Source organism: Aedes aegypti, chromosome 2, assembly GCF_002204515.2.
Source record: "Aedes aegypti strain LVP_AGWG chromosome 2, AaegL5.0 Primary Assembly, whole genome shotgun sequence".
In the NCBI taxonomy this organism is placed as follows: domain Eukaryota; kingdom Metazoa; phylum Arthropoda; class Insecta; order Diptera; family Culicidae; genus Aedes; species Aedes aegypti.
This window is the reverse complement of record NC_035108.1, coordinates 152,515,659-152,542,357: the sequence shown is the minus strand read 5'-3', so window position 1 is coordinate 152,542,357 and position 26,699 is coordinate 152,515,659. Positions and strand designations below refer to the sequence as shown.

The 26,699-nt window shown below is 39.9% G+C and overlaps 1 protein-coding gene across 3 annotated transcripts in view; it reads right to left on the bottom strand.

Moving 5' to 3' along the window:
- The window catches only part of LOC5569618, a 357,222-nt gene that overhangs the window by 31,755 nt on the left and 298,768 nt on the right, over window positions 1-26,699 (bottom strand). For all 3 annotated transcript variants that reach the window (XR_002500093.1, XM_021842777.1, XM_021842778.1), the window contains 4 exons: window positions 25,572-25,689; window positions 15,961-16,072; window positions 4,964-5,146; window positions 4,704-4,799 (listed from right to left, as the gene is read on the bottom strand). Coding sequence is in view for 2 of the 3 variants with exons in the window: in XM_021842777.1 (XP_021698469.1) it covers window positions 4,704-4,799; window positions 4,964-5,146; window positions 15,961-16,072; window positions 25,572-25,689 (509 nt within the window). In the remaining variant the exon portion in view is untranslated. The remainder of the gene's footprint in view (window positions 1-4,703; window positions 4,800-4,963; window positions 5,147-15,960; window positions 16,073-25,571; window positions 25,690-26,699) is intronic.

Here is a 26,699-nt window from a genome sequence, read left to right as displayed (position 1 = left end):
TTTCTTTTTTTACTTCTATTTAATAAACCTGGCAGTCTTTTAAACGTAAACATTCACCACAACGCTTTTCCCAACCATCCCAACATAAAAGATATAAGAGCGTGATGAACGTTGAAATGACCAATGAAAATAAGGATACGAAAGAATTTTCAGTTTACAAAATCACTAACGAGAACGATGAGCTACTAAAATGTCGTGTCGGGGAAGTCGCGATAGAAATGCTCATTGATTCAGGATCTACGTACAATCTGATAGACGATAAAACATGGGAGTACATGAAGTTGAATAAGGCGGTCTATTTCTCGGAAGGATATGATAGGAGCAAAAAGTTTATGGCGTATGGACGAATACCTTTGGAACTATTAACGGCTTTTGATGCCGTTATCGAAGTCCCCGATGAAGACGATGTCATATCCACCACAACAACATTTTATGTAATTCAAGGTGGTCAACAAGCGTTGTTGGGTAAAAACACGGCCCGCAAACTTGGCTTATTACGAGTTGGGCTACCAAGTTCCTTTAAAGAAGGCGTGAACCAGATTAGACAAGTAGATGCGTTTCCCAATATTAAAGATTTCCAGCTAGTCCTTCCTATTGATAAAAATGTGATCCCAGTAATACAACCCTTGCGGCGTTGTCCATTTCCGTTGCTGGAGCAAGTAAAAAGTAAGCTAGACGAACTACTGGAAATGGGCATAATTGAACGAGTGGAAAAACCTTCGCCTTGGGTGTCACCATTGGTTCCTATTTTAAAGGACAATGGTGAACTACGACTTTGCATAGACATGCGGCGAGCCAATCAAGCAATTCAGCGATTAAACCATCCCTTGCCAGTCTTCGAGAACATCCTTCCGAACTTCAGTGGGGAAAATTTTTTTACTACGTTGGACATCAAGCAAGCATTCCACCAGGTAGAATTGGCAAAAGAGAGTCGTGTAATAACAACATTTGTCACCAATTGGGGTCTTTATCGTTACACACGACTACTTTTTGGTGTTAATTATGCCCCTGAATTCTTCCAGCATCTAATGGAAAGCCTACTGTCGGATTGCTCTAACACTGTTGTCTTCATTGACGATATCATGATCTGGGGAGCTTCGGAAAAGGAACACGATGAAGCAGTTCGAAAAACACTATCAGTTTTGAAAGAACATGGGATCATGTTGAATATGCAAAAATGCAAATTCAAACAACAAGAAACAACATTCCTGGGACACACATTTTCGGAAAAGGGAGTTCTTCCGGCTGACTCAAAAGTTCGATCAATAATGCAGTTTAGACCACCTCAGAACAAAGAAGAGTTAAGAAGTTTCCTCGGACTTGTAACCTATGTTGCAAAATTCATTCCAAATCATGCGACTGAAAATCATCCTCTAAGGGAGCTACTCAAAGACGCAGTTCCTTTCGAATGGAGTTCTGTTCATCAGCGGTCGTTTGAAGTACTGAAGCAGCACATGAGTAATCTTCAAAATTTGGGCTACTTCGATCCCAAAGATAAAACAATGCTGATTACTGATGCATCGGGGGTTGGTCTAGGGGCAGTGCTGCTACAGCTCAAGGGCAATAAGCCACGCGTAATAAGTTATGCCTCAAGAAGCCTGTCTGAAACGGAAAAGCGCTACCCACCGATTGAGAAAGAGGCGTTAGGTATAGTTTGGGGCGTAGAGAGGTTCAAGGATTATCTTCTTGGAATTCAATTTATTATTGAAACAGACCACCGACCACTGGAAGTTCTTTTCACTGTTGAGTCACGCCCTACAGCTCGCATAGAAAGGTGGATGCTTCGTTTGCAGTCATTCAACTTTACGGTTGTCTACAAGAAAGGGTCAGCAAACATCGCCGACCCACTCTCTAGAATGGCCTCACATGTAGAAGACAAATGGCAAGAAGAATCAGAAGTTTACATTCGTCGTTTAGCGACTACGACGTTAGCTATGCTGGTTGACGATTCCACGGGCGAAACATTTGATGATGAAACAGAAATTTTCATTCGAAGTATACAAGAGACCGCGGCAATCGACATCTCGGAGGTTGTTCAAGCTACAGAAACGGATAAAGATATGCAAGCCCTTAAGCATGCAGTAATGGAAGAAACCTGGACGTCAGAGCTGTTGAAACCGTATGCAGCATTTCGACAGGAATTATCTTTTGTAAATGGACTCATAATGCGAGGATCTAAACTAGTAATTCCATCAGCTTTACGATACCGAATGCTAGTTCTAGCTCACGAGGGCCATCCAGGTCAAACCATAATGAAGCGAAGGTTGAGAGATCGCTGCTGGTGGCCTAAAATGGACGCTGAAGTATCAAAATCGTGCGATAGTTGCGAAGGATGTCGATTGGTACAAATTGCCGACCCTCCAGAACCAATGCAACGACGAGCGTTACCAGACAGGCCTTGGCTGGACATTGCTATAGATTTTCTTGGCCCGTTGCCAACAGGAGAACACATCTTGGTAGTGATAGATTACTTCAGCAGGTACTTATGTTTGGAGATCATGACTAGCATCACAGCAAAAGAGACCATAAAACGGCTAATGAAAATTTTCAGCTTATGGGGGCTGCCACGTATAATCACGCTCGACAATGCTAAGCAGTTCGTCTCCACTGAGTTCAAAGAGTTCTGTGACACGAAAGGAATCCATCTGAACCATACGTCTCCTTATTGGAAACAAGCGAATGGAGAAGTGGAACGACAAAATCGGTCGCTTCTCAAGCGGTTAAAAATCGCTAATGCGCTTTATGGAGACTGGAAAGTAGAAATGAACCAATGCCTAGAAATGTACAATAACACCTCGCATTCAACAACGGGAAAAGCTCCAAGTGAGCTTCTCCAAAATCGAAAATTAAGGTTCAAATTTCCAGATCCAGAGGATCTAAGTACAGCTGTATCATCAACAGACTATGCAGATAAAGATGCAGCCCAAAAATTTAAAGGAAAGATTGAAGAAGACGTAAGAAGGAAAGCTAAATGCAGTAACATCAAGGCAGGAGATTTGGTGCTTATGAAGAATCTGCATCCAACAAACAAGCTCTCTACTAGTTTCCTTCCGGAGAAATTTGTAGTAGAAGAACGGAATGGGTCAAAGGTGCGCGTTCGCTCAATGGACAATGGAAAAAGTTATGAAAGAAATATAGCGCATCTAAAACAGGTTTCCACTTATTCTGAGAAGAATAAGTCTGATGAAGCTCCCGACAACGAGGCCGAACCCCTAGAAGATCGTCGATACTCTGAGCGTGCCAGGAAACCACCAGTAAGATATGAAGCTTAGGTAAGGGCTTCACAACGGAAATGTATTTATTTATTACGAAAGGTGAGAGAAATTCTAATACATTATGTTAAATAAATTAAACATTGTTTATTGAGCTTTTATATAAAGAAAGGGGGATGTGGTGATCTGTATCATGAATGATATCACTTGGTATGGGAACTAAGGTAGTATGTGTAGGTCAACTAACTAGCGAACGAACTAACTGGCTTATAGCGGGGCACTCGTCATTCTGTCGTATAGAGCTGAATAGATCGGACGACATCACACTAAGTATGAGAGGTTAAGAGGAAAATAACCATCATCGTTTAACATATTTTCAAAACCAGTTCTTTTGCTCAAATTCGAAGCAATGTTCATAAAAATGAATCATTGCATTACACTTGCTATCTGTAATGCAATGATAGATTTTCATGAGGATTTCTTTTAATTTGAACGAAAAACTGGTTTTTCATTTTTGATGATTGAATGATGGATTCTTGAGCCTTAAGAGTCTAAGACCCCCTTTTTATGCCAATGATTGTACTCTCTCGCTGTACGAACACATTTTCTTCCTGGTGATGCAAGTTTTGATATTCCTTAAAATAGTAGTGCAATAAAATAGACCAGTTTTTGATTTTTTTGTTTTCGAGAAATAAGGTTTACTTTATGAGAACACAACTATGAATAAAAAATACTAGGCTGAATTCCAATTGTGAGATACCTTGTGCGTTTACGGGTTAGGTTTTTTTTTAATAATCATCGATTATTCGATATTCAGATTGTTGATATTTTTCGATCATTACTAGTTTTTCAGTTTTGTCTCGTGGTGAAAAGAAATTGGTAGAAGATTAAAAAAGTATATCGACATTCACAATGTCAAATTATTCAAAATTTGCTTTTAAAAATGTCGTAGAAAGTGAAGTATGTATGTATGAAAATAATATGAAACAGGTATTTTGCCTTAATTGGACTAAAACGATATTCTTGCATTGTTATTAATGTGTTTGAATATTAAATGTTAAACTTTAAACTTACCATTTATTATTCACTAATTTACGCTACAACTGATGTAATAGAAATCTTTTCATTGACATGACAAGATTTCACCGGAGTTCTATTTTTGTTAATTGTATTCTATCAACAGGGATTTTTCGTCCAACTCGGACAATCATTCACGCTTCCATTTTAAATAACTCTGAATAAACTTGGTTCAAAGTTGACAGCATAAGTAAATTTGCTTGATAATTTAACGACGTTGTCTGAATCTGGAAGCGTAAAAGCCAGCACGACAAAAGATCCCCAACAAAATTCACTTCTGACTTTTCTATTACACAGTCTTGTGCCATCTCTCTGTCCTTTCTCTTCAAAATCTTCCCTCGGTCCCCTTCTAGCTGTTTCTCGTTTGGTGAGTAATTTCCGTTTACGGGATTAGATTGCTTGTAAGAAGCTTACCTTCGATTTGTGCCCCTTTAAAGCGTGGAGCTCGGTTCCGGTGGCGAGCGCTCGCAGATAGAGACCATTGTCCTCGCAGTACGCCAGCAGGAAAATCTGAAAGAAACCAAAAATAGGAACACGGTTCAAAGATTTAACGAACGCGGGGAAATTCCCGAGAAAAGTTAGACAATTTTTATCTTCGTTCTTCTTTCTGGGTCAGAGTCACAGAAAGGTAATCAAAATTTATTCCAGTTATTCATTTTTTTTCTCTTTCTTACCGAATCACAGGAAATTTGAAAGTTCAGCACCGGATGTGGCAACTGGATGCAGTTCAGAAGGGTAAAGTTGTCCAAGGACCATAAGCACACAGTGCCGTCATGACTGGACGAGACCAGGACCTCGCTGGGCATTGCTACGTGGATCGCTGTAACCGGTCCTCGGTGGTGGTCTATTTTTGTGATCTATAAATAGTTAAGCGAAAATGCATGGAGTTGGTCGAGCTTTTCACAGCAATTATCACTTTGCATATAATGAACACAATTTATTCTGCACTTCCATCGAGCGTAAATGGAATTTTTAATTATTTAATGCGTTTCACGGGCCCTGTGACAATGTCGGGGAATGGATGGAGAGAATTCAATTTTTAGCGCAAAAAAAACGAGCTGTGTACATGAACAAATTTAATTTAGTTTTAGTGTCACATTCAAAACCGCTTGTAAATCCATTATCAGCAAACATGATATTTTTCATGGGCAATATCCAAAATAAGTTTCACACAAAACAGAAAATAAAAGTTTAACCCTTAAATAAAAGTATTGCTGCTAGGTTAGTTATCGAATTCAATTAAAATATATTCAAAGTGCTGCCTAGACTTCGATTGTGCGATATTTGGCAGAAAACCATTTGCCAGAATGTACCATTCTCCAGAATTATTTTTCTAATTGATTTTGATCAATTAACGCATGGTGACATATCTCGGAATCTAAAAATAGCTATCACTACTTGATAAGGTTTCATGAAAATAAAAACTCTCTATCTTTCATATATAGGATGTTCTTATTGTTTGACAACTGTCTTATTTGTCAGAAAACTCATGAAATTTTGTAAATATCTAATGAACTAGAGGAAGAGCACCACTTTTCGACTCATTCATACGATTTTGGCCTACTTTGTATGGAAATCTGAAAATTGGCACAGATTTCTTGTAGCTCGAAATTAGTGCCTCTCCCCTAGTCCTTAATAAGCAACAAAACTTAAAAAAACAGCTTATGATGAAAAGGAGGGAGAATCTCTTGTGAAATATTCAAAACTTTAATTTCCTGTATAACTTAATATTAAAAATAAAAACATTTTAACTGAAACTGAAAAAATCAGAACAAAACATCGTATAGCATTTAATTACTATAAAGCAACTTACCACAACCAACAAGTAATTTGTACCTAGTTTATGAATTAGAATACTAGAGACACAATAAAAAAACGGATATTCGAAGTTGGCTCACTAAGTCAACTGGAGATGGTGTCCAAGAGAACCTGTACTTTTATTTATAAAAACAACACAAATAATCTCACAATGTTATCGCTGTAGTTCGGTTATTTCTCTTATAATTACAAACTCGATTCAACTGAAAAATAAAAAAGCAATAAAAAATCTAGGGTGTGGTCGATTTTGGGGAATGGTATATTCCGGTAAATGGTTTTCTGGCATATGGTAGTTTCTGGCTGATGTCATTCTGGCGAATAGTTCTCTGACCAATGGTTTTCTGGCAAATATCGCACAATCTAGACCACTCATCAAATTCGTACTCATCAATCGTTTTTTATGGTGCCCATTACTGCAAAAGAGTAAGATTTATTTTTAATATCGTAGAGTGTTTCCAAATCGGTGTATGTGTAGTGTATGCATCCGCCATAATAACAGTTTGCAAATTTGTTTTATAATTTAAAAAAAAACAAGTCGTTTTGTCACATTATTATGAAATGTAACCGCATATCAGTCACATTGGAAGTGAACGCCGGTTTCATAACGTAATCTCAATGAAATTTTGATCATTTTATTCCTGTCAATTAAACTTAAGGTGAAGATAAATCGAAGCCAAACTTCAAATTTTCAAGAGCACTCATCTGGAGAAAAAAACATCCGTTTAAGCTGAAAACTTAATCGATTGGTCACTAGCTGGTGATGACCAATCGATTAGGTTTTCAGCTCAAACGGGTGTTTGGTTCTCCAGATCCGTGCTCTTGAAATTTTGAATTTTGGCTTCGATTGATCTTCACCTTAACCAGAAGTCGCGCTGAAGTCCGAGATAAGGGAAAGCAAAAAGGCCTGCTTTGAGGGGCTCTGTCAGAGGGCCAATGCGAATCCTAGGGGCGATGCCTACAGCACAGACAAACAGTCGTAACACTTAGAACAAATTTCTTCAAAATCCATCGCCCAGTTTACACCATCATCATCTAGTTAGCATGTTGCACGAAAAGGTGTTTCGTGCAACAAGACCGACAGATGGCGGTAGTGTGAAACGTCAAACGCAAAGAAAAACGATGCGCGCGCCTCTGTTTGTGAGATTTGTAACATAACGAATTTGCAATGATCGTTAAATGAGTGGTCGATGAAAATTTCGTCAGTGTTACGTCTGTTTGTCTGTGCCTACAGGATCGTTATGGCAAAGACAAGAGGTGCAATGGCTCCTACAGAGCAATCTTCAGAGATGCTGGAGGGGATTATCGAGGGGCTCTTTCCGCGCCACAACCCTAGCCCTTGGCCTCCTTTCGTAAAGTTGCAATCTTGGAGGCTACCCGGATGTTCAGATCTGCTATGCAGATATGCCTGGACGAGGGAATATTTCCAGATGTGAGGAAGAAGCAGAGCCTGGTACTATTGCCAAAGGCGGGAAAACCACCCGGTGACACGTCGGCGTATAGACCAATATGCTTGATCGACACGGCGGGCAAGGTGTTCGAGAAGATCATCCTCAACAGACTGTTGAGGTACACCGAGGGTGTAAATGGTCTCTCAAGCAACCAGTTCGGCTTCCGAAAAGGGAGGTCCACCGTAGACGCTATTCTGAAGGTTAAAAAAATTGCTGAGATAGCACTCCAGCGTAAGAGGAGGGGGATTCGCTACTGTGCAGTAGTGACTCTGGATGTAAGGAACGCATTCAATAGAGCTATTGCTGATGCGCTTCTGCGTCTGGGGATACTCGAGTGCCTGTACAAGATTCTCGGGAGTTGTTTCCAGAATCGGGTATTAGTCTATGACACAGAGGTGGGTCGGAAGTGCTTTCACATAACCTCAGGAGTCCCTCAAGGTTCTATCCTGGGTCCGGTGTTATGGAATGTCATGTACGACGAGGTGTTGAGATTAAAATTCCCGGCGGGTGTGGTCATCGTTGGCTTTGCGACGATATTACGCTGGAGGTCTACGGTGAATCAATCGAAGAAGTGGAATTGACTGCAGCCCACTCGATCGCAATTGATGAGCTCCAGGAAACTGGATTGGCTCACCACAAAACTGAGGCGGTTGTTATCAACAACCGAAAGTCGGTGCAGCAAGCGATGATCATTGTAGGCGACTGCACGATCACTTCGAAGCGCTCCGTCAAACACTTGGGCGTGGTGATCGACGATAAGCTTACCTTCGGTAGCCACGTTGATTATGCCTGCAAGAGAGCCTCCACAGCTATTGTGGCACTGTCCCGGATGATGTCCAATAGCTTTGCGGTGTACGCCAGTAAGCGTAAGCTTCTGGCCAGTGTCGCCTCGTCCATACTGAGGTATGGTGGCCCGGCTTGGGGCACGGCTTTAAGTACCGACAGCTACCGTAGCAAGCTAGAGAGTACTTATAGGCTAATATGCCTGAGGGTTGCGAGCGCGTACCGTAGCGTGTCACACAATCCACTCTGCGTCATCACCGGTATGGTGCCTATTGGTATCCTTATCATGGAAAACATACAGTGCTTCGAAAGGCGCGGCATAAGAGGCATACGCAGGACTGCCAGAGTGAACTCTAAGGTCAAATGGCAGCGTGCGTGGGACAGTTCCACCAAGGGAGTGTGGACTCAAAGGTTGATTCCGAGGGTAGATATCTGGGTCAATAGGCGCCATGGGGAACTAACATTCCACCTGACACAGGTCCTTTCGGGCCATGGTTGCTTTAGACAGTATCTACACCGTTTCGGTCATGCGGGTTCTCCCGAATGTCCAGTTTGTGCAGGTTTAGAGGATCCGCCGTTTCCTCGTTTTGTTCGTGTGCCCGCGTTTTCGCACAATGCGTGACCGCATGTTTGCCACATGCGGTGGGGACACGACTCCGGACAATCTGGTTCAGAGGATGTGTGAAGACGAGCTTGGCTGGAATGCCGTTTCATCGGCTATCACCCACATCGTCTTGGAACTACAAAGGAGGTGGCGAGTGGACTCGAGGAGTTGCTAGTGCAGACGCTAAGCAACAGGTGGTCCAAGGGTTCGCAGTCGGCTACGTAGGTCATACCGGTGCCCTACGGTCGAAATCGACCCTTACAGCGATTAAGTGGCCGCGGGGAGAACATCCTGGTAGCGCTACTGTCGTGGCGCCGGCCTACTGGGTTGGATACGAGCCTTTGGTTGTTCGGGGCAGGTGGAGGCTCTTTCTTCAGCAATCCCTGCTGGTGCTAGCTGATATGGCCTGAGCCTTCAGCAGGTCAAATAGCGGAGCCCGCAGTATCAGTTCTTGATACTTGCGGAACAGCTGGGCGCGGGCGTTGTGATTGACCCTGCCCGCCTTCAGTGGACAATGGTAGGTAAGCACGGGGAAGCTGGCAAAGCGCCAGCATGCTACCTTGGTGGACCCCCCTAAGCGTGTCATCGATGTTCGTTGCTGCATGGCTACGCAGCTAACCTTGAGGCTGCGATGTGCAATAGCCCCTCTCCGCAGCAATGCCTTCTTGGTGGTCCCGGAGGAACGACGAGTTTGGCGGCAATGGGAATGGTTTAGTGGGTCGGGGATGTAGTCCTGTCTGCTGCTTTGCATATAGTCTGGGGTCTGTTGAGCAGATTATTCCCCCATTGCTGAGTAAAAAAAAGGGACTACGACAAGGTGATGGGCTTTCGTGCCTGTTGTTCAATATTGCGCAAGAAGGTGTTATGCGGAGAGCCGGGCTCAACAGCCGGGGTACGATTTTTACGAGATCCAGTCAATTTGTTTGCTTCGCGGATGATATGGACATTGTCGGCCGAACATTTGAAAAGGTGGCAGACCTGTACACCCGCCTGAAACGCGAGGCAGGAAATGTTGGACTGGCGGTGAATGCTTCCAAGACAAAGTACATGCTATTAGATGGAGCCGAGCGTGACAGTGCTCGCTTTGGTAGAAATGTTACGATAGACGGGGATACTTTCAAGGTGGTCGACGAGTTCGTCTACCTTGGATCCTTGCTTACAGCTGACAATAACGATAGCCGTGAAATACGGATGCACATCATCAGTGGAAGTCAGGCCCAAGAATCAAGGAGATCAAGAAAGATTCACACCTGCACCATTTTTACCATGTACAAGACGCTTATTAGACCGGCAGTCGTCTAAGGGTATTGAAACGTGGACAATGGTCGAGGAGGATCTGCAAGCACTTGGAATCTTCGAACGTCAGGTGTTTCAAACGATCTTTGACGGTGTGCAGGAAACGGAATGTGGCGGCGAAGGATGAACCCCGAGCTCTCCCAACTCTACGGCAAACGATGGGTAGTTCATGTTGCAAAAATGCCGGACAGCAACCCTGCAAATGTGGTGTTCGCTTCAAATCTGATTGCTACAAGAAGACGTGGAGCGCAGCGAGCTAAGTGGGTGGATCAAGTCTACAATTATTTGGCGGGCATGGGGCAGAACCGAGGATGGAGAGGTGCCAAGTATTGTGGCGTGAAATTGTTGATTCAGTGTTATCTGTTTAGATGTTAACTAAGTATATAGTATATCAATATAACCCAATTTCCAGTAGTTGGTTCCAGTTCCAACTCCAAACCAGTTCAGCTTGGTCTACACACCTGCAGTAACCTTACCACTTAAGCGTGGGCCACAATGGACCAATGCACGAGTTCACTAATTTGACGTTTTAGCGGTGCCGAATTTATTAGTTTCCATGGTAACATAAATGCGGTGCCGTGTTACCGTTAAAACGACAAATAGTGAACCCGTGCATAGGTTCATGCACCTAAGCACGGGTTCACTATTCGACGTTTTAGCAGTGCCGTGTTATTTATGGGACCATGGAAACCAGTGGATTCGGCACCACTCAAACGTCAAATTAGTGACCTCGTGCATTGATCCATGGTCCGCCATCTTCAACTAACAGTTCAGTTTGAAGCAACAATTTTCAAACAAGCAACCCAGAATGATGCGTTGCGTCATTCCACCATTTTGAAACAATAAATGACAGGTAGCGACTATGTTTTGGTTGAAGAGAGTTAACGATACATAAAACACCGCCCCATATGCATTCACTATCTACGACCAGGCAAAAATATGACTATTTCTTATTTATTTTCACTAATGGGTTAACTTTTCATATATTTTTAGATGCAGGACATCATAAAATTTATATTTCATGCTCATATTTTCCAATTAAAATTCAAGTCGCGACAAGAAGACTCATGGAAGCGCGAGATAACTTTCACTCAACTGCTGTTAAAGGGCGAACACAAAATTAATGCGAGACATTCAACAGGGCATAACTTTTCGACCATTAGGTAAAAATCAACCAAATTTTGCATACTTTCTCATTGATGTACAATACACATGCTGTCAAACTCGAAGTCGTGTTTTTCGATTCAACGAAAATGGAGGTGAACCAACGCGAGTCGAGAGAACAAATTCTTTCCAAACACCTGTAATTCCCTGACCTGTCGCACCGGCAGTTGGGAAAAATGTTGAACATTCACCATTCAACCGTCTCCAAAGTGTTGAAGCGGTTCCAGGAGCGGTTGACGTTGGACCACGACTAAGGAGCAGGAAGAAAACCGGGACCGGAGACCAAAAAGACGGAGGGAAAGGTGAAGCGGATGATTAAAGCAAATCCCAACGTCTCAAGCCGTGATTTGGCTAAAAAAAGGTTTTTCGCAGAGCTACGTCCAGAACGCAAAGAAGAGAGCTGGACTACATACATACAAGGTACAGAACTTCCCAACAGCGGCAACAATCGACGGCTAAAACTCGGGCACGGAAGCTCTACGAGAAGATGCTCACAAGATATGGCTGCTGTGTGATGGACGACGAAACGTATATAAAAGCAGATTTTAAGCAAATTCCGGGGTTGGACTTTTTCACCGGCAAGAGCAAGTTCGATTTGGACGGCAAATTTAAGAAGAAGAAAAATATCTCATTTGGCAGGCCATCTGCTCTTGCGGACTGAGGAGAAAGCCTTTCGTGGCAAAGGGCACAGCAAATGGCGAGATCTTCAAATCTGAGTGCCTCGAGAAGCGCCTATTGCTGTTCTTGCAGCAGCACGGCGAAGCTCCGCTATTTTGGCCAGATTTGGCATCATGCCACTATTCTAAAAGTGTCCTGGAGTGGTATGAGGCCAATTCTGTCCATTTTGTTTCAAAGAACATGAATCCGCCAAACCGTCCGGAGCTGCGCTCGGTGGAGCAGTACTAGACGAGAAGGACATGTTAAGAAAATGGAAAAAAAAACAACTGAGAAACTGGTACTGGATAACACTGTAAAGACTTTGATGGAGGGAATCAAGCGAAAATGCCTTCAATTTTACACTCAAGACTCCATCGATTAACTTTTCTCTTGATTTTTGAAGTAAATATATGTATAAAACTACCCTAAAGTTTTGGTTTGATTCTAAACATTATATGAAAATTGGCATGAAATTTTCGGTGTCGCAATAATTTCGTGTTCACCCTTTACTAGCAGTAAACAACTCCTAACAATTCCATAGAAACGGCAGATTGAAGAAAGAGTACACAAACCCGCTAGCTAACCAGCTTGCCAGCTGTCACTTCCACTTTCCGCGCAGTTGACCTCAATGCACACCCACTGACTGCTGAGATTGCTGAACTTCCCTTCAATAAATCTTGGACGCATCTGATGCGTGTTTATGTTTTTTTCGAGTGTAGTTGTGTAGTTGTGTGAACTGTTATTAAGGCACTTTGAAGGAAATTCCAAAGGAACTCTGGAGGAACTCCGAGGAATTTCTGATGGAAATCCGAGTATGTTCTGGAGGACCTTGAGAAGAATTCCTAAAGAATCCATGGAGGAAATCCGAAGGAATTCTCGGTAAAGCTCTGTAGAAATTCCCAGCAAAAAATCTAAAATAATTCCCAAAAGAATTACGGACGAAATTATAGATAAGCATGAAATTATATATGAAGCAGCAAATCTGAAGGAATTTCTACAGGAATTATGGAGGAAATCCCAGGAGGGATTCCTCCTGAAAACTTACTAAGGACTGGAATAGTTCCTGGTAAAAATTCCCGGAGGAATCTCTTGAGTAAATCCCTGGAAAAATTTCTGGAGAAAAATCCTGGTACAAATCCCCAGAGAAATTCCTAGAGGAAGTCTCCGGATAAATTCTCTGAGACAATCTCCGAAGAAATTCCTGGAGAAAATCCACGGAGGAATTTCTTAATGAATTTCTCGACGAAATCTCCAGAGAAATTCCTGGATGAAATCTGCGGAGAAATTCCTGGAGGAAAACCCCAAAAAAATCCTGGAGGAAGTTCCCGGAGAAATTCTTGGACGAAAACCCTGAAGTTTTGGAGCAAATCTCAGGAAGAGTTCCTGAAGGAAATCCCCGGAGGAATTTCTGCAATAAATCCCCGAATGAATTCTTGAAGGAAACCTCCGGAGAAATTCGAGGAGGAAAGCCTGTAAGACACATCGGAGTAACTACGGTAGAATTCCTAGAAGAACACCTGGAGGTTTCTGTAGGAGGACTTCGCTGAAGAATCTTCGCAAGTATTCCCGTAGAAATTCGTACTGGAATCCTTGGACGAATTCCTGCAGGTATTTCTAATGGATTCCCCGGAGAAATAACATCTATGGTTCCTCTAAAAATTTGAACATTAGGGAAATATGCGCAGGTTTTGAAGATGTTGGTGCTTCTTCCAGGGATTTGTTCAGGAATTGATTCCTCTAGTAATTTTTCCAATGATGTGTTCAAGCATTTCTTCATGTATTACTTCAGGAAAGATTTCAGGAATACCTTCACTCAGTCATTTCCATTGATTTTTCAAAAAAAAAAAAAAATCTAAATAAAGTTTCATAAATTCTTGCCTTTATGGAAAACATATAAGGGTTTTATAAATTCAATAAGAAATCCTTATTGTTTCCAAGTGGAACAAATTTTTCAGTGTTTTTCGCCAACATCTCTAATGTTTTCTTCGTGAGTTCTTTCAAGATGCTAGCAGGAATGTTCACCAATGTTCAATAAAAAAATTGTTCAGGGATTCTTCCACGAACCTTTTTTAAAATCCTATAGCAAATTCTCCATTATTTCATACTGCATGAACCCCTTCAGTACACTGTATATAAATTTCCCAAAATACTCTCTCCCTCATTAGAGCGTGACGTAGCTTATGGATGACCCCTAGAGAAGTTTTATAGAAAATCTGTAAAGAATTCTAGGGGGATCCTGGAAATATTTCGGGAGAAATTTTCGTAGGAACTACTAGAGTAATTTGTGATATTTTTGAAGGAAGTGAAAGTAGAATCGCTGGAAGTATTCCTGAAGAAGCTTTGGGAAGAAATTCTGAAAAGTGCTTGGGAGAACAACGCGTACAATTTCAGCTAAACCACTGAAAAAAAATACGGAATGTTCTTTGAACATGTTTTCCAGATACGAATTCTATCACCATCCATTTTTGAGAATTGTTAGACGAGCAATGTTCGGAATTAAAGTTTCCAATGGCAAAAAATAGACTTATTGCTAGTCAATTTCCGCAATACAGTTCGAAGCAGGTGCTGTCTATTGCATTGTAAAGGTCAATAAGCAGCTATGAAAATAAATTTATTAAGCTATGTTTAAACATAAATCGTCCCTCTTGATTCTTACACATACAAAAATGTATGGTGTTTTAATGAAAATATGTCGATGAATTTGAAAAAAAATAATGCAATTTGTCTAAATTTCTAAGGTTCCACTTACTCCAAAATACCTGAATAGATCGGTATCCAAACAAATCTGCTGGTAGTTCGTAAAAAAAACATTTGTGTTTTATTGAGTTCAATGTTCATATATCCATTGTTACGACGTAAAGGAAGTAATTAACTTTGTATAATGTTATCACCGTGACATCGATTCACTTCTACGCGATGTCATTAGCTCATTTATTACAGCCAAGCATGTAATCTAATTGGTGTAACAATACATAATTAAATCGGTACGCAACACTCATCAACTAATTGTACGGAACAGATAATCGATCCAATTACAGTTTATTCAATCATCTCGTGGACAAAGTGCCGATAATTGTGTAGCCAAATTCATCAAACTACGGATGCCACTTTATCGGTGGCATTGTAGGCAACCCTTTAGGGTCAATGAATGTTGGGCTGATGATTATACGATAAGCTGATTAAAACGATTGAATTATTTTCCCCCTTTTATAACAAACCCAAACCTCTGTTTACGTTAATTTTATCTACGTAAATCAATTTACGTAATATTACGTAAATTTGAAGCAACGCAGCTTGAGTTTAGTTTATTATTATCAATGTTTAGTGTAAAGGAATCAAGCCAAGAGAACATCTTGGTGGCTTTATCCTCTTTGTTCCTAATCCTCCGAAAGAAAACTAGATAGATCAGAAGACCTATACTCAAAAAGTTGTTTAGTAATATTGAATAGTCTTTGAACTCATAACTTGACGGAATACATTTTCATTAGCTTATATGAACAACCTGCGAGAAATCCCACGGAGTTCTTGGCTGACTTAGAACATCAAGCCAAATTAGCATATAGCAGAGTCTCGCGTGCTTGTATTCCCTTTACGTAACAAAAATAAAAATTTACGTAATTCAAAAGTTTTAGATCAACGAATTTGCTCATGAGATGGATGTAAAATTACTTTTAAAGCGAGGAAATGTGGCCATTGGCCATGAATGCCATAAGTTACTTTTATGTCACAGAGTCATTCAAAGTCCTACTCGATGAAAAAAATGTTGAATTTCTTACTTGTATAGCTATTTATCATTGTAAACGGCGCAGTTTGCTGTAGGCATAATGTATTGTCTATCATTGAAGTAAGCCCGAGCTGTTCAACGGAAGTGCAAAACAATGTTGAAAGATCAGCTACTTACCACTTTCCCGCTCTCGAACAGGGCCACAATGATGCTGGAGTCCTCACTGCTGGTGATAAGGTACTTGTTATCCAGCGCCAGCGTGCAACATGTTACCGGAGCTATGTGTTCGCTGTATTGTTCGAAAAAAAAGCAAAAAGGAAGAAAATAAGTAATTGACATGTAAAACGAGAAACACCGGGACAAATGCAAATAACCCGTCAACCCAGAAGCGCTAGACGTCGTTGGTGTCTTCTCAGAATTAGAAAAGTTATTCCCATCATCGTCATCCAGTGCGCGAGCCTGGATGCTTTGAAAAGCTCTACGGTGCATGTTGATGTATTGGCTGAAGGTAATAAGGACGAGGCTCATTAAATTACCGGTAATGAAATCAGAGTTAGATGCTATGACAATCGGAAGTTTTCATCGGATTGTGCAGAGTATGGCGGTTCGGTGGAAGAATGGTTGTGCATAGATAGGAGAGAATTGTTCAATGCGAACTCATGGATAAATCCACCCATCCGATCATCATCCAATTATTCATAAAACGGTGTCGAGAGTTTTTCTAGTTTTTCTTTTGTAAAATAATCAAAGTTGTATATTTTTCTTCTCGCGAAACGATCTATAGTATATCCACAAAATTATAGGTACATTTTGTTAACCATGGTATTATCTTGTAACACAAACATGTGTAAGGCTTATGTTACGTATAATAAATAAACAAACAATAGCATGCTTCCCTAAACTACGCTTTAATGTTTCTTGGGAAAACCATTCTTTAAGTTGATGTGCAGTATAGGATAACTCATGAACAATCTTATATGCGTAGAAAAGGAGCGGGGTGGGATTTTCCAAGGTTGTTGTCTAGGATCTTGTAAGAAAAATAGATCATAGATCCGAGCAAACTCGATTAACAACCATATAAAAGAGTAATAACAAGTTTTATTACCAAGATTCCATTTTGTTAAATTGACACTTAATGAGTTAAATAATTCCATTTTGTTGTTTTTTGTTGCCAATGGCAAAGTTTTTCAACCAATCAACCAATGTTGAACCAGAATGAGAATGCCAAAAAAGGATGAATGACGTCAAATGTTTGTGATCAATATATAATGTTTATAACTAATTTATAACAAAATGTGTTTTCAATGGAGGAAATTGGATGTATTCCAGAACCTGTTATCAACCTGTTTCGAATGATAACACATATAGATGTTTTCATGGTATCATTAGTTTATACTACCCGTCATAAATACGGACTCGCTTGAAAAAGTATTGCAACACTCAGCTGAATTTTGAATCACCCTGAAAAGTATAGCATCAAAACAGGAACATCCATGATGCTATATCTCGAGATGCTGAAGATCTATAACGCTGCGGTCTTCCGCAAAGTTGTTCAGTACATCAAGGACATTCGGAAAGCAAACAGTTTGGCTCGCAATTTTCTCGCTAGGCGGCGCTGAAGAGCATGTACAATTGAGCATTTTAAGCGTGTTCCAGTGAATCAGGATTGATTATCTTTATATTCAAGTAATTCGTGTTGATTCACTCCTTATCCTAGTGATTAATGTATGATCCTCTTCATATTCATGTGTTTCAGATTTGATTCACTTCATAATCAAGTAATTCAGGTTTGATTTTCTCCATGTTAAATTAATTCTGTCAGATTCATTCCATGTTCAAGTGACTCATGACTTATTCACTTCATATTCCAGTGATTCAGTCCTGATTCAGTTCATTTCCTAGTGGTTCGGGTTTAAATAATTGGATATTTATGTCTCCAATTTTTCACGTATCTGGATTAGAAGATATAACTCGCTTTGAAATCCTTTATTCTAATTGCTTACTAGTGGCACCAATCGGATTTTTTAATTAAAATGTCTGCATTTCAGATGTCCATGAAATTCTGAACAACTTTCCCGAAGTCTCGAGCTTTCTATCGCTTGTCGATTGTCATTAAGGTTCCTATTACAATTCCTCAAATATTTCTCCTGAAATGAAACCTGATGACACACCTGGTCGTATCGCACCCAAAAATAACACGATTTGTTTGAAAAATCCATTGAAAAATATGCTGCAATTCCGGTCCTATATAGGGTAGGTGTACCAGTTATGGACATAGTGGTTCCCTATTTCGCCATACGGGATAACTTGAATGTTTTCACATTTTGAATGATTTGTTGTGTTGTAGTAGTAAGATTTAAGATATATCTTTATGTTTAAACATTCAAAAATATTTAAATTGTGAAAGTTATCGAAATTTCCCGTATGACCAAATAGGGAACCTCTATGGCTATAACTGGTACACTTTCCCTATAATAATAAAGGCACCTCTATTTTAACAATTGAACTTACATAAGCTACTGCGAAACACTAATTATGCTCAATAGTAGAGCTTCAGTATTTAGGGTTCATTAAATCATTCCAAATGAGCTGGTAACATAATAAAATCTTAAAATTTATTGAGAAAATGATAGAAAAAATAATTTGGTTTTAAATGTTTGCTCCTTTGCATCTTATTTAGCCATGGTGTTTCTGAATTCGCAACCCTCCATAAAAATTAACGCAGATGACGAATTTCGACACAAAAAATATGTTTTAACCAGCACTTATATTTTTCCTGCACTATATGGATGGCAAGCTTTGATTAACCTTCTGACTGGCGCAGAGCCTACTTCTCAGACTACTGTTGTTCTGGCAGCACGGACGATGACAACCGGAGCGGTAGGGGAAGTGGTGGTAAAATGAACAGGGGTGGTAAAATGAACACCGTGACTTTTACCGAGAAAAAACAAATTTCGATGAATTTTTATCACGCACGAACGATTTAGAGCATAAATCTGAGTGTTCGAGTTGATATGTAGGTCAATTGAAGTGAAAACATCAACGAAAACTAAGATTTTCGCAAACCACGTTTGAAAATTAGAACTGACGTAAATTTTAGCTCGGAAGACTTGAGGTTTTTCAGTGAGGTGAATATCGTTATGATATGATGTCAAATCTGATACCTTAAGAATTTTTTTTGAATGGGTTACAATCATTAATAGATGTATTTTCGGTGGGGCAGTGAAAATTTTCAAAAATATTTGTTTCGCTCACGTTTTTTGCATGGTGTTCGTTTTACCACCAAGCGCTGTTCATTTTACCCACATAGTGCAGGTAAAATGAACATTTGCATCGCTTTTTGATAGCGATGAAAATATGTGAAAATTTAGCTTTTTTAGTCTGAATCCATGTCGGTGCTATAGCTTACATCCCTATTTTTGATGTTGTGCGATAGAACTGTAAAAGTTTCTCGTTTTTCCATCAGAAACAAGATGATTTCCTTAAGGTGTTCATTTTACCACCCCTTCCCCTATGCAGAATCCGACTGATGATAGATCGAGAGCTACCTAGACATTAAGAATTGAAAAGCACAGTGAAGTGGGTGAAACGTGCACCACATTGTTGAGCTCTATGAACTTTGCACATTTACGATTTATTTCAATGCTTTTTATTGAGTTAAGTGATTGCTGTTTACCAAAATACCACATTTTTGGTGTAGATCGTGGATTGCAATATTAAGGTGGTTTGCCAAAGGGCGCCGGTAATGATCAGAGTATAAATAATTTGATAACCTAAGAATCTATTGTATTAAACTCCTATTAACTATTCCTATCGCAGATTCAATAATTAATAGCTGTTTTCCAGTTATAAATCCGATAAATTGAAGCTCAAATTGTTTGATACGGGCGACAAGGTGTGAATTAGGTCGATTATGTGATACAATGAGTAATTAAATTATCATCATTTTACTAGCGCAGGTATATCTACCATAGGAATCTTGGCTTTATCCGGTAGGGTTCTGAACCGATAGGCGAAACCAAATGTATGGATTATGGTACAGTTTTCTGAAAAGAAGTCTAATAAACAATTATCTATTTTTAGCTTTGAGCTGCGCAAATTGAAACGCTGCTGCGAGATTTCTTTTACCTATCAACCAACAAGTGTTCTTTTCGAGCATTTCCACAGTTATTAAGGCTAAGTAGCCTGTCATTCGTTTCTGGCAACAATGATGACTTTTCAGCATGCATTTCAAAGTGATTGAACTCAGTCAGTTTATATTGACTTGAAAAAGTTTCACTGTACGTGCTAACATGTTTGAATTATGCTGATACTTTTTCAGCTGTGTAAGTGCAAAACCAACTGATTTTCTTTGATTCGAAATCGTGAGATGAATTAGCAACAATCATCAACGACGCGTACAAATTTCAATGACGGCCTACTTCGCCATAACTGAGAGTTTTCTTTGCCAATTGACCGATTTTGCATGTGTATATCGTGTGTCAGAAGTCGAGAAAATTCCCATAACGACCGGCGAGATTCGATCCCACGAACCTTCAGCTTAGTCTTGGTGAATAGCTTTGCGATTACTGCTTCGGCTCTCTGGGCTACTAAATTGTCCATATATTCAGCCGATTCAACAGTTTTAGATAATTATTGATGCTCTCATTGAACCTTTAAACAAAATCTGAATACATAAAACGTACATTTATCAATTGTATTAACTCTTAGAGATCAGAAACGAATCTTATTTGATATGCTGCGAGTTGAGCTATCGCAACCTCAACTCAAGAGTGCAAATCCAAAGTTTATGAGTTATGCTCTGTACATGCAACAGGAGCCTGCAGTCAAACTATTGCACTATGTGAAGCCATAGGAAACAATTGAAATGGGAAGCAATCTATCAAAAGCTCAACTATCAGTGAACACACACAACTGGGAACAGCATTTCAGTTGCTTCGTTCGACGTGCAAATTCATGTGCGAATGATGAAGACTGTTGTAGACATAGTGAGTTTCCAATTGCTGGGAGTTGTCAGGGGTAAGGTAGGTACCGTAAGCCGGGGTCAGATTAGTCGCTGGGTATTTTTTAACCTCTCTAAACATTGATTTGTTTGATTATGAAAACACTACCGAAAAAAAAACGTCACATGAATTCTACAAATAATATTAGCAAGAAATATGTGCTAAATAATGATTTTAGGTTAATTTCATTCAGCACAATCAACAAATAACTATAAAGAATTTCCTTATAAAATTCTTAATTTTAGGCGTATTCCACATTTTCTATTAATATGCTCAAAAATTCCAGAAAACAAAAATAGTATATAATCAAGGGTGATGGGTGCCAATACTATTTTAATAATAAAAAAACTTGAAACATTTTTTCATCTAATTGAAACATTTGCATTTTCAAATAACATATTTAAGAAATATCCAAAAAAGATCAATCTTTCCCCAGAATACGGTGCTAGGACAGTGCATCTGTGCTACTCGTGTTTCCTTCCGTTGCATATCCGTCCTGATGGACGAACACCGCCCGTTCGGCTACAACAAGGCATCCATTGTAATAAATTTGCATAAATATCCGGTAACAACTTCGTTTCCCGTTGCTGGAAACAACAGCTTTTGCCGATAAGAACGACGACCCAAGTCAAAAGTATCGTTCGTCAGCTTAGAGCTTCAAGCTCCGGAAGGATGGACCCAGAAATTATACACCAACTCGGAGTGACACTTTTATGTTGGCTTAAGATGTATTGCTATAAACACAAGCAGCACAGCCGGTTTTTGCACGCACAATTTCGTGCACAACATACATCAAATCCACATCCCGAACGTAGGTGCACGTTTCGGGTGAGCGGTCCGCTCCCTCGCCATCGTTGACGTAGGGACAGAGGGGCCAGTCTCATCCGTAGAAATTTTGATAATGTAATGTAAAATAATAATTTATTCCAAATTACATGCAGTTATAATACTTCTGCAGTAGTAGATTACAAAAAAAAAAGAATATTTTTTCTTCATACTTGCAAAAATAAAAGATTTCACCTAATGTTTTCAAAACTCAACTAATGATAATCCCCCCCTAATGATAAACCATAAGCTGAAGGTTTCAATTCAAATAAAAATGTTGTCAACAAAAGAGAGAATTCAATATTGGTTGTAATAGCAGGCAGAAAACTCTGCAAAGGATTCAATATAAAATTTTTGAAATGCTTCTGAAGCTCCCTCCATGACATACAGATAATCCTCCATAAGTCGATATTAAAAGAGAGAAGTGTTTGATCCGTTGAATCTGTTACATGCTCCTTTGAGGGCGAGCGACGGAATCCGGATCAAATGTGTCCGGTTCGCGTTTTGCTGAAGAAAAAACGAAAACAAAGTTTGCGAGTGAAAAAAGCAACGACGCGTCAGAAGTGTTTGATCCGTTGAATCTGTTGCATGCTCCTTTGTAAGTGAGCGACGGAATTTAATTTTTGGTGGCTGTTTGGGCACGTCAGGAGTTAATCATCAATGTTAACTTCCTTTTCCCGATCAGCCTAGATAGCCGCGTAGTGTCGGTAGCGGTTGTTTCAACTGGCTAAGAATTAACACTACGGACTGCCTGTTCCGGTGGTAAAAGTCCACCTCACAGGTGACCCCTAATTCATACGGCTTTAAGCTTACCGTGCCAAAGAATGAATGGTTAGGGGGGTCTAAATAAAACCTAGCCGCAAACGGAGCCTGTGGAGTTCCAGGGCGCCCTCTACAGTATTATGCCCTTCCTGTGCTACCCGGAGCAATGGTGCAGGTGACCTTGTGTTTCTCCGAGATAATCGGCTGCCCTTCTTCAGTCTCAAGCCTGAGGCTAAATAAGGGTGGGATTATTAAAACATTGTAATTTAGTTTAAATTTTCACCTCTATGGTTTCGCATTATGCGTTTTATGCAGTGTAATCTGTGCTTTTCGCCTTTGGCGACTTTTAAGAGCTACCGATCTGGTTTTTGTTCGCTGCTGATCTTTTTCGTTCTGAGATGGCGAAAAGCTTAATCCTGCCTAGTTTGGGTAGTGGCTACGGCTAGGATAGCTTAGTTAGATCAATCTCCAGCATAAAATGTCAGCAACGATCAATCTTTGTAGACTCATGCAAATGGTACAGCTCAAGTGGCGGTAGTTCAAAAACCTTACTTTTGTGAACTTTTATCTAGGTAACCTAGTGGACCCAGTTTTTGCTACTTTCAGAAACATGAAATGGCATACTCGCGTGCCATGCCTCGTGCATACGTGCTCGTGAATAGCGCTGACGTCGCTACACTCATTTCTGAGTTAACAACCAGAGATGTATGTGCTGTCACAATTGATATTTCTATATGTGACCTCAATAGGAAATACGTCTTTCGTTTTGTGGTGTATTTACCACATGATGAACCATCCCCAATGGATGATTTCAAACGAGTTATCGTTCACTGTCTATGAAAAGGCCTTCTGCTGATTGTGGGCAGTGATGCTGATACTCATCACATCATCTGGAGCAGCTCAGATATCAATTTGAGAAGCTCCAGTCTGATGGAATGCTTAAGTAGTTCTAATCTTGGATTACTTATTGTAGGAAATCGCCTACATCTCTATATGAACATAAGAATGTAAATTCGCAGACTATGCATTTGTTATACTCCACAAACTGTGAATTGGTTGTGACCAAATTCCATGGATTTTCTCCGTCCATTGGAAATCCTAGTGATTTGGATGTTCCCACTTCCGGTGAATTGGGACACAATTGTCCTTGCTTTGAGTGATCTCAAAATTGCTTGTCACTTTGCTTATAGAAAATGTTCCCCACAACTCCCTTCGCGGGACGAGTGGATGTCTGTACATTACTGAGCCACTCCAAAGGTGGCTAAGTATTTAACAAATCTGTCAAAGCAGAATTGCAGTCGCTTGGTTACAACCTTAACTGGCCACTGCTGACTCAACTATCACATGGCAAATATTCAGTGTGTTGATACATTTGTGTGTGATAGTTGTGATTCCGATTATGGAACTTCTTATCACCTGATATGTAACTGTCAAGTTCTCGCGTAATGGCGATTCCAATTACTTGGTAAACACTTATTAGGTGAAACTGATTTCAGTAACCTGAATCTTCAGGACCTTCTGTTATTCTTAACCCGCTGTGGTAATGAGCTATAGGCTCTCTTTACGCTCATGCGTTTTGCAGTGCCCTTTTTAGGGCGCTGTTCGAACCCATTGTGGTATGGAGCTACATGCTCTTAATTCGCTTATGCGATTTTCCCTCTTCAAGGGACCCCACTCCTATTTCCTCCCATCTTCCCCTTCCCTTTCCTCTCCCATCGGGTAGATGATGAAATAGGCTCAAACATGGCGATGGCACAAATCTCCCAAATGGCGGGGAACGTGCCTCTGGAGCCGGCCTTCTGATACCTGATATACTTCTGCAGTAGTAGATTACAAAAAAAAAAAGAATATTTTTTCTTCATACTTGCAAAAATAAAAGATTTCACCTAATGTTTTCAAAACTCAACTAATGATAATCCCCCCCTAATGATAAACCATAAGCTGAAGGTTTCAATTCAAATAAAAATGTTGTCAACAAAAGAGAGAATTCAATATTGGTTGTAATAGCAGGCAGAAAACTCTGCAAAGGATTCAATATAAAATTTTTGAAATGCTTCTGAAGCTCCCTCCATGACATACAGATAATCCTCCATAAGTCGATATTAAAAGAGAGAAGTGTTTGATCCGTTGAATCTGTTACATGCTCCTTTGAGGGCGAGCGACGGAATCCGGATCAAATGTGTCCGGTTCGCGTTTTGCTGAAGAAAAAACGAAAACAAAGTTTGCGAGTGAAAAAAGCAACGACGCGTCAGAAGTGTTTGATCCGTTGAATCTGTTGCATGCTCCTTTGTAAGTGAGCGACGGAATTAGGATCGTATCCGGATTGCATAGTAACCGCACTATCGTTATCGATCATCCGTGTATATGTTCACGTATTCATTTAAAATTATATCTTTATCGTTTACCAAAACGAATCCTTTCCCATATCCAAACTCCCAGTGTTTTCTTGTGGAAGTGCAGAGGATTCCTCGGCTTTCATAAAGCAAGTAACACGTCAACATTTCCCTCCCATTGCCAAATTGACCTGCATTCGGACGCAGCCGGCGCCGGTATTGCTTGTTATAATAATGAGAGCACCAGTACTTACACATTGAGGATGACCCTGAGTAGCATCTGTTGGTTCCCTGTGTAAGTACAGCTGTTCTGGCAATAATGGAGAAGCAACTGCGGGCGGTCAATCATGCTCATGCTCATGCTCATAAGTCGATATTAAAGGAACAAGGGCCCATCATAGTAACCATGAAGTTTTGTGTCTAGTATAGGCCGCTGCACAAAAATCTCCCTCTCTCTTTTACTCCTACATACAATTTGTGAACAACAAGGCCAGTAAACGTATAAATCCCAAACAAAATCAAAACCGTGCAGAGCCCCATGGTTCCCAAGGTGCTTCATGTTTGTTGTGTTGATTACTTAAATTTGTAAATAATTACAAATTGTAATCGGCTCCGTGATGCATTTTACCACTTGAGTTATCTGACGTTTGTATAACTGTAGTTTGAACATTGGACCAAATATCAGATAAAATCAATAACAATTTTAAACAAAAATCGCAGCAATATGTAAAATGATCTCTCTAGGTTCCCTCCAGAAAAAAAAATTCTAGCTACGCCAATGCCGCCACCACGATACTTCCCAGACTGACTAAGTAGCGATTAGTCTAGGTTTACCCGGAAACGCTCAGCAAAAGAGGTACATTACCATAATCTCAACTTCAGCGCCAGTGTTTGCATGTCCCATACGATAACAGATGTGTCCTCGGATGCGGTGAGCAGGTATTGCCATTGTACTTTCATATATGTTACCGGACCGCTGTGACCTGTTGAAGAGGTAAAAGAAGAAGAAGCAGAGAGAAGTGGAACGGTTAATGGAAAATTATAATTCAGGTGTTGGTTATGCAAGTTGGAGGAACTGAATACAGGTTGGAGAGAGTGTGAGGATCCTTCAATAGACTGCTATTTTGTAGTTGAGATGATTATTTCCCGTGAGTTGGATTCAGCGTATGAGCGGAAATTTAAAGTTAACTCTCCATAATTCGATATTGTAGGGATCATCGACTATACGGTTCAATGACCTTCGAAGCATTTTTCTATTATTTTATTAGTATAATTTCAAACATTACATTCATTTCTTATATCTGGGTGCTCTGTATTAGAAAACACTATCGCCCTTTTTCGGTAAAACTAAATTAAGCTTTTATTAACATTTTGTTAACAACATATTACATTTCATTTGCCGTAGCAGTTCAGATTTTTACAGTTGAATCGTTTTCACTTGCTTATAAGAGAAAACACACTTTCAATTTACTTAACCTAAATATTTTACGCATTAATCGTGGCAATAGAAGATTGTAACGATTTTTGCCTGAAATTATTAATTATTTTATTTGACATTTGTTCTAATGTTTCAACATTGGATATTCTATGTAACTCATTGGTACTATACCAGGAAGGAAGCTTCAGAATCATTTTCAAAATTTTATTTTGAATTCTCTGCAGAGCTTTCTTCCTGGTATTACAACAGCTAGTCCATATTGGTACAGCATACAACATGGCTGGCCTGAAAATTTGTTTGAATATCAAAAGCTTGTTATTAGGACAAAGTTTTGATTTTCTATTAATAAGGGGATAGAGAGAAATTTTACATATATGTTACATTTGGCTTGAATGCCCTTAATGTGATATTTGAAAGATAAATTCTTATCTAGCATGAGTCCTAGATACTTAACTTCATCTGTCCAATTTATTGAAACCCCTCTCATCGTGACAACATGTCTACTTGAAGGTTTCAAATAAAGAGCTTTTGGTTTATATGGAAATATTATTAGTT